General features: G+C 43.0%; 1 protein-coding gene across 1 annotated transcript in view; it reads left to right on the plus strand.

Moving 5' to 3' along the window:
- The window catches only part of ANKRD27 (ankyrin repeat domain 27), a 1,716,109-nt gene that overhangs the window by 160,805 nt on the left and 1,538,761 nt on the right, over positions 1-16,543 (plus strand). Inside the window, exon 3 of the mRNA XM_044081882.1 lies at positions 14,636-14,746. Coding sequence (XP_043937817.1) covers positions 14,636-14,746 — 111 coding nt within the window. The remainder of the gene's footprint in view (positions 1-14,635; positions 14,747-16,543) is intronic.

The following is a 16,543-nucleotide window of genomic DNA, read 5'->3' on the forward strand; positions in this document are numbered from 1 at the left end:
GTCGGAACAGCTGACTATCTGAGTTTATAAAAAGCGCAAGGAAAAGGACAGGCATCCGAGGTCCAAAACCGACGAGGCCTCCGCTAGGCCAGTCGCTGGTTCACCTGTTCTCAGTGAGGCACTTTTGCAGCCCCTGACGCTCGCTACCTCAGAGCCATGGGCCACTTCCGACTCCTACGTGGAGACAGCTAGTCCTCTGGATACTCAAGGTATTGGACACTCTGAAAATATTCCCTCAGATGGGTCCAGAGCCGCTGAGCAGGCATTGGCTTTTGAGGGTGTTTTCAGACCTACACAGTTATATGTCAAGCCAGCCTCAGCTTCCAAGGCAAAGATTAAAACAACTTTAAAGACAAAGAAACAAGTACAGCATTCTCCTGGACAGACTTCCATGCCTAAGAAACAGATGCTTAAAATGGCTGAAGACCTAATTACTTTGATCAGGGGTTCCCATCCCCCTCCTAATAAGAGGGCCTTGGCAAGGCACAGAATATTATTCTTCTGATCAGGTTTCCATTTCCTCTGACTCCTCTTCAGAACAGGGATACTCTTTTTCTCCCTATGAGGATTCTGATGCTGAAGAATCTATTCCTTCAGCTTCTCCTCCTGAGGATTATTCTTTTGGGGAAACCTTGCATACCATGAGGGAGCATTTCCACTGGGAGAGCCAAGATTACTCAGAATCTAAGAAAAGGCTCAGAGACTTTCTTCTACTACCTCAGCACAGACCTCTTGCTGTTCCACCTGTTCTAGACGTTGTAGATCTATTTTCAGAGTCCGGCCTCTCCCCTGACTCATTACATCCTGCACCTGTTAAGCTAGACAGGATACTACAGGGTTCCAGATTCTCATAAATTTCTATATAAAAACCCTGCTGCTGACCCAGAAACTATATCTCCGGGTCCCAAAGGGGTCAAGACCTCTACTGCAAAAAACCCTGTCCCCTCGGATAGGGATTCTAGGGCACTGGACAGATGGGGGAAAAAGTTTACACTTCTGCTACCCTGGCTGTAAGGGCTTTAAATTGTCAGTTTTATATCCTTAAATATCAGCAATGCTTAATGTTACTGCTAAAACAGAAAATGTTGCCAAATTGTGAATGTTCTGAAAACAAGGAAATGCAGGATTTATTGCATGCAGCTGAACAAGTGGGAAAGCATACTTTGCAATGTGGTTTTTATTCACTGGAGGCCTCTTGCAGGGCCGCTGTTATAGGTTCTGTCATTAGAAGGCATGCTTGGCTAAAGGAACATAATCTGCCTGATCATGTTAAAGCAAAATTATTGGATGCTCCATTACAGCATGATACTTTGTTTGGTGTTAAGGCAGAAGAGGTGTTGAAGAAAATGGAGGATAAAGCGAAATCTATGCAGACAGTAAAGGATTTCTTACAGGTACAACCACCCAGATTTAGCAGGAACTGGCCTTCTAAGAATTGGTCCTTTCCATTGTCAGGCAGGACACAAAGAGGCAGATACAGACACCCTAGAGGCAGACAACAGCCCCAGGGCTCATACAGGCCCAAACAGTGGGGTGCTTCTACCTCCAAAAGCGGAGAAGACAAATCACAGCCATATAGGAAACAGGCCCACTGACATTCCTCTACCAATGCCAAGCACTTATCTTTTGACAGCATCCTTAAGGGGAAAGCTAACACTTTTTTCACAAAATTGGCACATGATCACTCAGGACAAATGGGTCTTAAATATAGTTTCTCAGGGCTACAGGTTCCACTTTCACACCCTTCCAAAGGTAAAAGGTATGCCAGACCTGCCACACAATCAATGGGCAGAGGCCCAAAAACAAGTTTCTTCTCTCATGGACATGAGGGTTATTCAGCCAGTACCACAACAAGAGCAGGGACAAGGATTTTACTCAAGACTTTTCTTAGTACCCAGAAAGGACAAAGCCTAGAAACCTATTTTGGACCTGTCTATTCTAAACACTTTTCTGGACGTTCAAAATTCAAAATGTTGACTCTGCAGCAGCTTCTGTCCATGCTGGGCAAGAAGGCCTAGCTTATAACTTTGGACCTCAAAGAGGCATACCTGCATGTCCCAATTTAGACAATCTTGCAGAAGATACCTCAGATTCATAGCTGGTTCAATGCACTACCAATTCTCTGCACTACCCTTTGGCTTATTTACTGCGCCCAGGGTCTTCACAAAATGCCTGGCACCAGTAATTGCCTTTTGCAGACAGAGGAATTCAGATATATCCCTACTTGGACGACTGCCTTATTCAAGCAGAGAACAAAGACATTCTGCTAAAGCATCTGGCGTTTGTAAAAAGATTACTAATTTGCCTAGGGCACACAATAAATAAAGAAATCAAAATTAGTACCCCGTCAAGAGATAATATTCCTGGGTGCAAGCTTAAATACAACTGTCCAGATGGCTTATCTCACGCCAGACAAACAAAGGCAGTTGACGTCTTACTTTGAAAGCATGGCAACAAAGACCCAGTTATCTGCAAGAAATATTCTGCAGGCTTTGGGCTTCATGGCATCCTGCATTCTGCTAATTCCATATGCAAGACTGCATATGAGGAAGATACAATGGTATCTAAAAAGTGTTTGGACTCAACATTGCCACAGCCTGGAAACATTAATTACTCTCATTCCCTGCCTGCAACAGGAGTTTCGATGGTGGGCACAGGCCTGTCACCACAGCAAGGGACAGCCATTCACTTTACCCACAGCTAGGCAGACACTAACAACAGATGCATCAGATTATGCCTGGGGGGTCCACATGGCAGGAAAATGTATTCAGGGCACATGGCCCGCAAGCCAAAGGCATCTTCATATCAATCAAAAAGCGATGCTAGCTGTTCATAATGCCCTGACAGCCTTCAAGGGTCTACTTCATCCGGGGCAACTGCTGATAGACCGACAATACTACAGTCATGTGGTACATAAACAAGCAGGGAGGCATGCATTCATACCCCCTCTGCAGACAAGCCATGATTTTGTGGAACACAGCATTGACTTATCAAGTACACCTGCAAGCACAATTCCTGCCAGGAAAGACAAATGCTCTGGCAGATGAACTAAGCAGAAACCTCATGGATTCTCACGAGTGGAAACTAGATCCACAAATCTTCAACATGATAACAAGGAAATGGGGATGCCCAGACATAGATCTATTTGCCTCCCCTCACAACTACCAACTACAGAGATTCTGCACAAGGACTTACCACAAACAAGCATGGAAAGTGGATGCGCTGTCATTCAGTTGGAAAACCTTACAGTATATACCTTTCCTCCACTGCCTCTCCTCTCCAAGGTACTCCTAAAGGTCATACAAAAGAAGCCAAAAATTATACTGATTGCCCCGGATTGGCCACACCAGCACTGGTACCCAATCCTAAAGAGCTTGTCTCAAGGACCAGCCTGGACATTACCTCAAATTCCTCATTTACTGACGCAAAAAAACAGTCAGATCCTGCACAGCCAACTCAGAACCCTAAATCTGGCTGCATGGCGGATAATGTAACCATTCAGAACACACCTTTCTCTAAAGCGGTTATGGATGTTATTTTGGAGTCCAGGAGGCCCAGCACCAGAAAATCTTCTGCAGAAAAATGGAAGAGATTCTGTGCTTGGAACCAGGCACAAGGAATTGACACACTTGTACCAAATATTCTTCAGATTTTACAATACCTAACTGAGATGCTGGACAAAAGCCTATCCTTCTCATCAATTAAGATCCATGCCTCTGCCATTTTAGCTCATTACAATACGGACCCACCTATTTTTTCACATCCACTGCTAAGGCAGTACCTCAGAGGGGCCAAAAACATAAGACCTCCAAGGAGAGCACCAATACCTGCATGGGACCTCAATTTTGTCTTGGAAAATCTCATACTGCCTCCTTTTGAGACAGCCAATAAAGGTGAGATAAAATTCTTATCATGGAAAACAGCTCTGCTCCTAGCAATAAGTTCAGCAAGAAGAGTCTCAGAGTTACAGGCATTAATGGCTGTGGAACCTTTTATTATTTTCCATCCAGACAGGGTTTCTCTAAGGACAAACCCAACATTTATGCCTAAGGTAGTGTCCAGTGTGGCTCTTAACCAAACCATTAATTTGCTTACCTTTTATCCAAACCCACAGAATAAAGGGGAGAGACTTCTCCATTCTTTGGACATACACATACAGTTACGCTTCTACTTGGGCAAAACTAAAGCTTTCAGAAAGACTGAGCAACTCTTAGTGGCATATGCTGCAGGATCACAAGGAAAGGCTATTTCAAAGCAGACTATTTCAAAATGGATAGGCCACTGCATTCGTTTCTGCTGTTCACAACATGGCAAATCAGTGCCTAAGGACATTAGGCCACATTCAACCAGAGCAGCAGCCACTAAAGCAGCCTTCCTCAGAAGAGTACCAACCAAGGATATTTTGGAGGCTGCAACTTGGACTTCAGTGCACACTTTTACAAAGAAGTTCCACTTACCTCTTTACTCTAAATCCAGAGCAGGTTTTGCCACTGCAGTTCTGCAGGGCCTCATAGCCACTCCTAATTCTGTTTAGATCCAGCCTCCCAACCTCAGCTTTGGGATTCAACCCAAGTGTAATGACTGCAACAGTGAAACACAATAAACATAGTACAGTTGTGTACCTACCATAAATGTAGAAGTTCGAGTGTATTCACTGTTGCAGTCCAGGTTACCCTCCCTCCATCCCCCCTTTCATTGCTGGGACATATCTATACTTCTCTATTCTATACAACCTATGTGGTGTATTTGCTTGTAGATGAAGGTAATGATTATGTTACTGCATGCTTTTTTATAAGCATAATTTTTAGCCTACCTATTTGGGGGCACCTGATATCTGGGGCAAGAAAAACTGAAGAAAATGGCGTTGGCTGCATCTTTTATACCCCTGGCACACTGACGTCAGGGAAGAGGCGACAGCAACCGATGCTGGACCAGGACTTTGGAATTCAGGCTGACTGCGGGTAGCCTGCCAGTAGGATAACCCAGGTGTAATGACTGCAACAGTGAATACACTCGAACATCTACATTTATGGTAGGTACACAACTGTACTTTGTCAGTCTCTGGAATGATATTGAAATCTCACAAAGTCTTGATTCTCACCCACAAGGTGAGTTTTAGTTCTAGAGGCACTGCCTGATGCAGAAGAGTAGGAAGCATTCTGCACAAAACACAAGGATCATTTTCTGGGATAATAATTTGGAATGATTGTCAACATGAACCAGATCCCTGATGATTATTTGCATACATAGCTGCTGGTATATTGATATTGCAGTGGTAACACAGAAAAACGGGGTGTCAGCCTATCTAATTATTACAATGCCACATTAGACTTTTACCCTGAATCAAGAAAGAGCTGTAATGATGAATAGAATAAGTTTCACTGAACCCATGAATAGTCTTCAGAATGGAACCAGGCTCTTGGATCCTCATAAGTGTTCTCAGACATGGCATGGGGGAGTCCATGTTGGAGATCTGAGAGTGCAGGGGCGAGTCCATGTTGGAGATCTGAGAGTGCGGGGGGGAGTCCATGTTGGAGATCTGAGAGTGCAGGGGGGAGTCTATGTTGGAGATCTGAGAGTGCAGGGGACTTGGGACAGGACATTCAGAAAAAAAATACACTTGTAAAAGAAATGATTGCACTGTTTATAAGCATCAAAGCCTTCAAGCTTGTATGGCAACAGGGAACTTGGTAAACAGACAGTACCATGGTGATGTAGTATATTCGTGAGCAATGAAGAGCACACACTGTTATTGTGCAAGCTAGCACTGAAGGCATGAGGCCAAGCAGTCAGGTCTGACCCTTAACATTATACTTTCCTTTCCTGACAAATGTTTTGGTAGACCATATGAGCAGGGCACAATATGACCCCAGTGAATGGATGCTAAACATGAACATGTTCTTGGACATGGTCTACAAGTGTGATGTGCCAGATGTCAACCTTTTGGATGCTACAGAAACTGAGCAAATATTGCATCAGGATACCATTGTGAGAAGCCTGGGTACAGTTGCCTTCTCTGTATCCTAGAAATATCTATTTCTATATGCTTTCCTTTGCATACCCATGAATCTCAAGTTATAAGGAATCAAAGGATTAAAAATGTTACTGATAATTCCACTTAAGCCAATGCAGCATAGTTTCTCCCTTCTACTGAGCCTGGCAAGGGAAAAAATAGACCTCTTCACTCAGAACAAGGTGTCTGTGACTTTCCCCTTCCTTAGGAAACTGTGTGTGTCTATGTATGATGTAGCACTCATTCTTTCTAGGCAGAGGTTCTCTGAGGATTTGCTTCAGATTTTGAAGAAAGACAGGAAACCCATTACAGGGAAGTGTAACTCTGGACAGGATTCATTCAGCACAGTAGTTTCTAGTTTGCACCAACCTGCCAGACATACATAAAGTGGGCCTTTATTAATGCCTATCTAAAGGTACATACTTTAGCCATTTCTGCATGCTTTCTCTGGATCGCATCTCTCCTCTCATTTGCCAGTGAAATGGTGCATTAATTTAAGACCACACAAAGAAAGGAGATTTTTCCACCGTAGGACATAAGTTTTGCTTTTGACAAAATTACACTTTGTCCATTTAAGCCAGATGCTTCCACACCATAAAAAGATTTCACTTGGAAGACTGTTATGCTGGTACTCTTGATATGGGATAGTCTGTTCTCAGATTTGCAAAATCTCGTGTAGGGAGCCCTTGGTATTCCACAAGGACAGAGTCGTGCATTGAACTAACCCATCTCTTATGCTTAGGTTATTCCAGAGATTTCTTTCAAGCAGTCTGCCCAAATCTCTCTATTTTTCCTTCTGTCAGAATAATGAAGAAGGGATTTTGTATTTTCTAGATGTGCAGAGGCATTTGAAATTCTGCCTTCACAGGACAGAGCAGTGTGGGAAGTCTGACTACTTTGGTTTAGAAATTGAGCCAGCTGTTGGGCATCTGCAGGCAGGAATCCCAAGAGTCAGTATTGCAATGGTAAATATGCTCTTACCGCTATAATTATAGGAAGTTCATAACACACTTGTACATCAGTTGCGATCACCAAACAAGCAGTCTTTGAGCCTGCTCGACCTTTGTTTGAGCAACATGTAAACCAGTTCTGTCCACCCCAGTGTTTTTTGCACATATTTGATTTTTAATTTATTTAACATTTGTTTGTTTATTTCATATTTGTTTACCGGGAAAGTCTGACTTGGAACAAAGTCAGTTTTCAGCGGAGGCCTGGGGAGAAATGCTGCAGATGCTTGTCTTTGAAACACAGGGCAACCAGTCCTGGCCTTCCTCTTTTTCCAGTAGTCTAGTGACTTGAGCATATTTTCTGTACACCCTATTTTCCATGTCAGTTTGCTTCCTTTCTTTTATAGCCATTTCTTTTAACACAAATTAATACTTCTCAATCAATTCATTGTTCTCTTTTGTTATTCTTCAATAGCACCTTCATGCAAATTCATTGCCTGTACCATCTCAACCTGTTGATGTTCTTCGTGTTTCACTGTTGCAGTCATAACTGTAGGGTGCTCCTGCCGGCAGGCAGCCCGAGGTCGGCCAGAATCCCAAAGTCTGGGTCCGGCGTCGGCTGTACAAGCTAGTACCCTGACGTCAGTATGCTCTGGTACATAGCCCTCAGCCGACGCCATCTTCTCCAGTCTTTCTTGCCGTGCGGTGGAAAGCAGCTCGCAAGTCGTTGGTTGGCGATTTTCGAACAGCGTATTTTGTTGTTGTCGGTCCAAAGTTCTTACTTCTCTTCTCAAAGCTAAGTACCCCGTTGGGGAATCTTTTTCTTGTTCCTCCGATGTCAGAAAAAGTTAATAATTGTATAACGTGTGGGAAGCAAATACCTCATAAAGATTTTCACTCTTTCTGTCTACCTTGCTTAGGCCCTGACCACGACGTTTCTTGTTGTCGGTTCTGTGCCAGGTTTAACTCTCGTACTATCAAGCGCAGGTACGATTGGGCTTTAAATTATTTTGGCAGACGCTTCAATTATAGAATGTCGTCGGACACTACCGGAATTCAAAAGAAGCGCAAAGGCAAAGACAGGCCTCCGAGGTCAAAACAGGACTCGTTGCAGCTGGAGCCAGCGTCCGGTTCGGCTGTCGTCAGTGAGGCGCTTTTGCAGCCCCTGTCGTCTGCCACTTCTGAACCGATGGCCGATACGGACTCCCATGGGGAGCCATCAAGGCCCACTATTTTAACTGCTGCAGGACCTTCGGACGTCGCTCCTTCAGATGGGTCCGGAACCGCTGTGCAGGTACCGGCTTCTGAGGGTTTTCAGGCCTACTCACATCACTATTTCAAAGGCAAAGACAAAGACTCCTGTTAAGTCTAAAGTTCCTGCTCAAGCTGCTTCTGAATCTACTCCCAGGACACAGAAGCAATTATTAAAGATGGCTGAAGATTTGCTTACAATGATTAGGGGTTCTCACCCCCCTCCTGAGAAAAGGCCTTGACAGGATGTTACTCTGGATTCCTCTGACCAGGCTTCTGTATCTTCTGTTTCTTCCTCAGATCAGGACTATTCCTTTCCTCCTTATGAGGATTCGGATGCTGAGGACTCTTTACCCTCGGCCTCTCCGCCTGAGGATTTCTCTTTTGAGGAAACCTTGCATGAGATGAGGGAACATTTTCATTGGGAAGGACAGGAGTATTCTGCTTCCAAGAAGAGGCTTAAGGAATTTCTTCTTCTTCCTCAGCATAGGCCTTTAGCTATCCCTCCTGTTTTGGACATTGTAGATGGTGCTTTTCTGAGGCTAATTTGAATCCTGATTCCATGCCTCCTGCTCCTTCTAAGCCTGATAGATTTTATAGGGTTCCTGACTCTCATTTATTCTTATTTAAAAACCTTTCTGCGGATCCTGAAACTATTTCTCAGGGCTCTAAGGCTGCTAAGGTTGCTACTTCTAAAAATCCTATTCCCTCTGAGAAGGATTCTCGTGCTTTAGACAGGTGGGGAAAAAAAGGTATATACTTCTGCTACCCTGTCTGTAAGGGCTTTAAATTGCCAGTTTCATATGTTTAAGTATCAGCAATTTCTTTTGTCTGTTTTAAAGCAAAAGCTTGCTTCCCTTCCTGCTTGTGCAGAGGATAAGGAACTTCAGGATGTCTTGCATGCTACTGAACAAGTGAACAAACATAGTTTACATTGTGGTTTTGATGCTTTGGATGCTTCTTGCAGGGCTGCAGCCTCTGGTACTGTTATCAGGAGACATGCCTGGCTTCGTGAACAAAGTTTACCTGAACAGGTTGAGGCTAAGTTATTAGATGCCCCTGTTCAACATGATGTTCTTTTGGATCCAAGGCTGAGGAAGTTATTAAAAGATGGAAGAAAAGGCAAAGTCTATGCAGACTGTAAAGATTTCTTGCAAGTTCAGCCTCCTAGATTTTCCAGGAATTGGCCCTCTAAAATTGGTCCTTTCCCACGTCTGACAGGCCTCAAAGGGGAAGATATAGATGCTCCAGAGGTCGTGGTCAAGGTCAGGCCTCTTACAGATCTAGACAATGGACTGCTTCTTCACCTAGAAGGGAGAAGACAGATCCCAATCTCAAAGAAAGCAAACTCAATGACTCTCTCGGTTGGGCTACAGGACCCCTTCACCTGGATGCCCCTCTCGGAGGCAAACTGTCTCTTTTTTACAGAAATTGGACTCATATTACCCAGGACAGATGGGTATTGGACGTGATTTTAAAGGGTTACAAATTCCACTTTCACACTTTGCCAAGGGCTCATGGTTGGCCAGATCTGCCAAAACATCAATGGTCAGAGGCCTTAAATCAAGTGGATGCTCTTCTGGCCATGAGAGCCATAGAGCCTGTTCCACTCTCGGAGATGGGAAAAGGTTTTTATTCAAGACTGTTTCTGGTTCCAAGAAAACAAAACTCATGGAGACCTATTCTGGACCTTTCTGTGTTAAACACCTTTTTGGAAATTCCAAAATTCAAGATGCTTACTCTGCAGCAACTAATTCCAATGCTCTCTCAGGACGCCTGGATGGTGACATTGGACTTAAAGGAAGCTTACTTACACATTCCCATCAGGCAGGAACGCAGGAAATTCCTCAGGTTCAAGGCAGGTTCGAAGCACTTTCAATTCTCTGTACTGCCCTTTGGTTTATCTACTGCGCCCAGAGTCTTTACCAAGTGCCTGGCACCAGTAGTGGCTTACTGCAGACTTCAGGGGATCCAGATTTACCCCTATTTGGACGACTGCCTTATTCAGGCAGACAGCAAAGATCTTCTACTTCAACATCTGCACTTTGTTCAACGTCTTCTCCTCCTACTGGGATTTTCAGTGAACACAAAAAAGTCACATTTGATCCCTTCTCAACAAATGGTATTCTTGGGAGCCCTCTTAAATACAACCTTACAAAGGGCCTTCCTCACTCCAGAAAAACAAACTCAGCTGGCTTCTACTTTCAGCACCTTAGCAACTCTATCTCAGCTCACTTCATGGAAATTCCTGCAGGCTCTGGGCTACATGGCTTCCTGCATTCTGTTGATTCCAAATGCAAGGCTTCATATGAGAAAGCTTCAATGGTATCTGAAAAGTGTATGGTCACAGCATTACCACGATCTGGATATTCTGATTCCTCTGATCCCCTGCCTTCAGAGGGAGTTCCTCTGGTGGTCCAGGGTATGCGCTTTAAACGAAGGAAAGCCTTTTCGTCTACCTCATCCTACTCAAATCCTAACAACGGATGCCTCGGATTATGCTTGGGGAGCACACTTTCTAGACAATTGCCAGCAGGGAACCTGGACAAAGGACCATCTTCACTGGCACATCAATCTGAAGGAAATGTTGGCAGTTCAAAATGCCCTTCTAGCCTTCAAGAACCTTTGCAACCAGGGCCTCTGCTAATTCGCACAGACAACACCACGGTCATGTGGTACATCAACAAGCAGGGGGGTTCTCATTCGTACCCCCTTTGCCGACTAGCTATGGCTTTATGGGACACAGCTCTAAATTTGAATCTACATCTCCAGGCTCAATTCATTCCAGGGGAACAGAATCTCTTAGCAGACAGCCTGAGCAGAAACATTTCAGATCCTCACGAATGGATGCTAGACACCAACTTATTCAACAGGATTACTGCAGTTTGGGGATGTTCCCAGATAGATCTGTTTGCATCCCATCTCAATCATCAGCTGCCTCGCTTTTGCACCAGGTCCTTCCACAAAACAGCTTGGAGAGTGGATGCCCTGTCCTTCAGCTGGAGAAGCCTTTCAGGATATGCCTTCCCTCCTCTTCCTCTACTACCTCGGGTATTACTGAAGATAAAACAGGACAAGCTCAAGTTCATCATCTTGATTGCTCCAAATTGGCCTCGACAGTTTTGGTATCCAACTTTAAAGCACCTGTTCTTGGGGCCTCCTTGGATTCTCCCTCTGAACCCTTCGCTTCTGTCCCAGCATCAGGGTCAGTTACTACATTCCAATCTCAAGACCCTTTGCCTGGCAGCTTGGCTCTTCAAAGGAATTTGATTTCCTCTAGTCTTCCCAAACAAGTTTTGGATGTTCTTCTGGAAGCTAGACGGCCTAGCACTAGGAAATCCTATGCCTCTAAATGGAAGAGGTTTTGTATTTGGATGCAGGACCGAGGCTCGGATCCTCTGGTACCTGATCTCTCTTCTATTTTGCTTTACCTTTGGGAACTTTTATCTAAAGGACTTTCCTTTTCTTCCATTAAGATTCATGCTTCTGCTATTTCTGCTCATTTCAGTTCTGATCCTCCTGTTTTTTCTCATCCTTTGGTGAAGCAATTCTTGAGAGGGGCTAAAAATTTGCGGCCTCCCAGGACCCCTCCTGTCCCTGCCTGGGATCTTAATTATGTTTTAGAAAAACTTACTTTGCCTCCTTTTGAGCCTGCTGCATCTTCAGATATTAAGTTTTTTTCTTGGAAGACTGTTCTTTTATTAGCATTGACCTCTGCCAGAAGGGTCTCAGAGTTGCAAGCTCTCATGGCTGTGGAACCATACCTTATTTTCCATCAGGACAGAGTATCCTTGAGGACCAATCCTACTTTCATGCCTAAGGTGCTTTCGAAAGTGGCTTTACATCAGACAATTCACCTTCCTACTTTCTTTCCAAATCCTCAAAATAAAGGGGAAAGGATGTTGCATTCATTAGATGTGCACAGACAGTTACGATTTTACCTGGACAAGACTAAAGAGTTCAGAAAGTCTAATCAATTGTTTGTTTCTTTTGCCTCCAGTTCTCTTGGAAAACCTATTTCTAAACAAACTATTTCCAAATGGATTGCTTATGGAATCAGATTTTGTTACACCATCATGGGAAACAGTTTCCAGGTACCATTAGAAGTCATTCTACTAGAGCAGCTGCCACTTCTACAGCTTTCCTCAGAGGAGTCCCTACCAAGGATATCTTGGAAGCTGCCACTTGGAGTTCTGTGCATACCTTTTCCAAGCACTACAATCTCCCTCTGTTTTCTAAGACTAGGGCAGGCTTTGCCTCTGCTGTTTTGCAGGGTATTCTTGCCTCCCCTTCTTCTATCTAAAGCCTCCTCCCCTTTTACACTGCTTTGGGATTCCACCCTACAGTTATGACTGCAACAGTGAAACACGAAGAACATAGTACAGTTGTGTACACCTACCATAAATGTAGATGTTCGAGTGTCTTCACTGTTGCAGTCGGGATTTCCCTCCCTCCTATCCCCTCTTTTTTCTCCCTTTTCCTTTTTTGTGGTGTATTTGTCCTTGTTGGATTCATTTTTGTTTTGTTGGGGACTTCTGACATCTAGGGCAAGAAAGGCTGGAGAAGATGGTGTCGGCTGAGGGCTATGTACCAGAGCGTACTGACGTCAGGGTACTAGCTTGTACAGCCGACGCCGGACCCAGACTTTGGGATTCTGGCCGACCTCGGGCTGCCTGCCGGCAGGAGCACCCTACAGTTATGACTGCAACAGTGAAGACACTCGAACATCTACATTTATGGTAGGTGTACACAACTGTACTTTCTTTAGCCTCCACTATGTAGTTGGCAAGTTGCAAGCGTGCTTTCCTTATTTCAGTATGATTAGCATCGTTGGTATCTACTAAGAATTTCTCCACAATTACCTTTGCTTGGTTATTCATTGACTCAGTCTCACAGTACTGTGATGTACTTAAAAATGCAATTCGTCACATTGCGGGTTTCCTTTTAATCTTATTTTTTCTGTCAGATTAAGTCATAAAAATATAAATTTTTCTACTCATCTACTCACAATGGCAAAAAGTTTAGTTAAACTCTACTTAAAAGTCATTGTAATAACTGGGCAGCACATCTTTGTGCTACAGCTTGCTTAGCCAGTGGAAGTTTGACGTCTTTGAAGTCAAATATTCTAGAGTTATAGTTGTAGCTTAAATGGTTCTTCAGTATTTTTCATGTTAGTTTTTATTGTTATGTGATGAGTGTTGTATGTTTTATTGCTTTTTCTTTTTTGTGTGGCTGAATTGGTTCCATATATGAAAGCCTTTTTTCATCTTTCTAGTCATTATCCACAAACAGTATTCTTAGAGTGAAAATATCTTATTTTGATTTCTTCATAAAGTTCTTTTATGTGGTAGGAATAACTAAAACCTGTTCTTTTTGTTATTATAACAGTGTCATGCATAATGGGTACTTTTTATCCCGGCATCTCTCTCCACATCTGTTGTGTTTGTACTGATGTAAAACTGCAGAGTTGTGAAGAGGTGAAATATAGATCTTTTATATGGAAGTGCTAATAAATTCACTAGTGTTCACTAGTGTTCCCTGTGCATGAGTGGTACCAGTTCTAACCCAAAACTAGAAGAGTTGCTGTGTTTATCCCTTTGCTCACCAAGAGTGTACTTCCTGGTTGGCAGTGTAACTGTAGGAGACTGAAGTTTCTAGGTTTGTATACTGACAGCAAGAACTTGTTTTAATCAGTGTTACGTTCTGCAGCAGTGCGTAGTAACACATGAGAAGTTCGGAGTGCTTTCAGTTGTGACTGGAATTAATCTTGCAACAGGGACAAAAAAGTTTATTAAACTGTACTTAAGTCACACTTCTGGAAAACACCACTTTAAGATAACTTAAGACATTCTTGTTTAACATTAGACTTTGTAACTGTCTTATTCCCCCTTAGAATCTTAACACTGACTTTTCTCACTGTATTTAGTTGCTTCTGGTGGTGTTACTCGTATAACTTCTCTGCAAGTACTATACCATATAATTCCCACCATGGAGATATAATGTATACCGTTTTGTATTCCTCACTGTGCTTCAATTTGATATGTTATAATCTTGATGTACTATGTGGTTGCCTCCTTTTGGAAGAGTTTTAATCACTGTGTATAATTGATATGTGTGCAATTGATAGGCTATACTCTTGTTGTTCTGTTTGAGTGTTGCCTTATTGGTAAACCTTGTTTGTCTTACTGTGTGGAGGTTTTCTCCCCGGGCCTCCGCTGAAGAAGGACATGTGTCCAGTTGGACTTTCCCGGTAAACAAATGTTAAATAAATATATAAAATAAAAAATGACCGGGCAGCACATGCATATACACTATAGCTCAAAAAAATCTTAAGTCATTTCCAAAAGTCTGCATTTGTTCTCAGGTGCATAAGCTCAGATTACTTTAATGTTATACTAATTTGTCCTCTTTCTTTTAAATGTAGGTGCTTGTGCCATGCAAAGGCAGCCTGTCAAGCAGAAGCATATCATCACTTCCTTTTGATGATTATGTATTAAAGCCTGTGGATGAAAGGTTCCAGACACTAAATGGAAAGGTAGGGATTGCTGTCTAGTTAATGTCTCAATGGGAATATTACTGTTGTAACGGGGAGTGCATTTTTATAATGTTTGTAGTCGCATAAATCATTTTCACTACTGTAAAAAGTCACTTGTTTTTGAAACCTGAAGCAGCACAAGACTATCCAAAATGCAGTGCTGCTCTTTAATATTTTTCTTTGCGTGACATGGCTTTTGTGGTTATGCTTAAGCCTGAAAGAAGTAATGCAGAGTACAAGCTAAGTATGGTATTCTGCTGCTGCTGTCATATTCGTTTTGGTAAGGTACGTCTTCTTTTCTTTGAATGATGAGTGGTGTTCACTGCAAGCGGTTAAGTATTTAAAGCATTTGTACGCAATGTATATCGTATAGTGTGTGGGTATAGTGTGAGCTTTGGTAGACAAAAATAAGTTACAGTATGTTTGGAAAGCCATAGTTAGCTCTGTTGATATAAGTATTTCTGGCCCGACTCTGTATATATGTGTGTGTGAGAGAGAGAGAGAGAGAGAGAGATCCAGGGTTTGAATGGTGCACTCGCACCTAAAAAAATTAAAATAAAAGTCAGGAGGTGTGGGATTGAATAACTGATGGCTTGCTGTCCTAAAAGTATGTAATTGTATGGGACAAGTGGAACTATAATACAGCGTTTATGTCAGGTGAGTCCTATATATTGTTACACAGTGTCCTGTCTGCATTAACTAAGTTGCATCTTTCAGGTATTTGGGACCTTCAAATGGCCTGTGATGAATTATTAAGAAGGAAAGTAAGTGTTCTCTTATTTTAGTTTTAGTTTGAAGGTTTACACCCATTTATTCTAACTGGAGCATTCATGATCTGATATGGGAAGCCCTCTGCAATGTGTTTAACCATTGCATATATTTTCATGTAACCCCTTGTCTAGCTGTTTTTGTTTGATGGAGGGAGGGGATGCACCTAGTGCTGGGCTAGCAGCACATGCTCAGTCCCTGTGCCCATCATTTTTTTCTGTTCACCATATACATTGATTCTCAGTCCTGATTTTTATTGTGGAAAGGTTGCTGTACTTGGTGCTTAAAATACAGTCTGTCTGAATGTTCTTGTGTTTGCCAGACCACAAGTCAAGATGTGCAGTGTCACTAACTGTACTGCTTGGAGAAAATGCACAATAAAGCACCACCGTAATTTTCGTTGCTTCCACCTAGCCATTTGAAAATGCAGAGGACATATGTTTGTTGCTTCTTACAAGATGATGCTTTTGAGGGTATGTGCCACAGAGATCAACAGGAGAAGATTCCTCATGCAGTCCCAGGGTAGTGCTGGAAGCATTATGAGAAAGCAAAGGATGCAGAGAGCATATATCTGCTTCATTGACTTGAACCAGATCTGCTCCTGTGATATCTGTGCAGTCCTTATTTGTTGCTAGCTTTCATTTAGCCAGCGATAGGATGAGCTTGTACTTGTCCTCCATTTCTGTAGATGACAAAATGGTTGTGAGAGGTTTGCACTTCGCAATCACTCTTTCCATAACTGAGAGTCTGGAGCTTGTGTGCAGCTGTCCTGTGTCCATGGAGCAGTTGCTCGAGTCCCCTTCAATGTGCTTCACAGTGGCATGCAGGTGTGAGGACTTTTTCCACGGATCTTCCCAGATCTAGGAGATCTTGACTGCTCAGGTTTAGAAGGGTACACTGGTGCCTTCAAAACTGGTAGAGCTTGTAGGAACTGGATGTGAAGCTTGTGGTGGGACTTGTTTATAAATATTTAACCACGGGCATTAATGCCCTTCTAGCCTTCCAGTATACCAGAACAGTTCTTCCCGT

This window comes from Protopterus annectens, chromosome 8.part1, assembly GCF_019279795.1.
Source record: "Protopterus annectens isolate FY-2018-M chromosome 8.part1, PAN1.0, whole genome shotgun sequence".
NCBI classification, from domain to species: Eukaryota; Metazoa; Chordata; order Ceratodontiformes; family Protopteridae; genus Protopterus; species Protopterus annectens.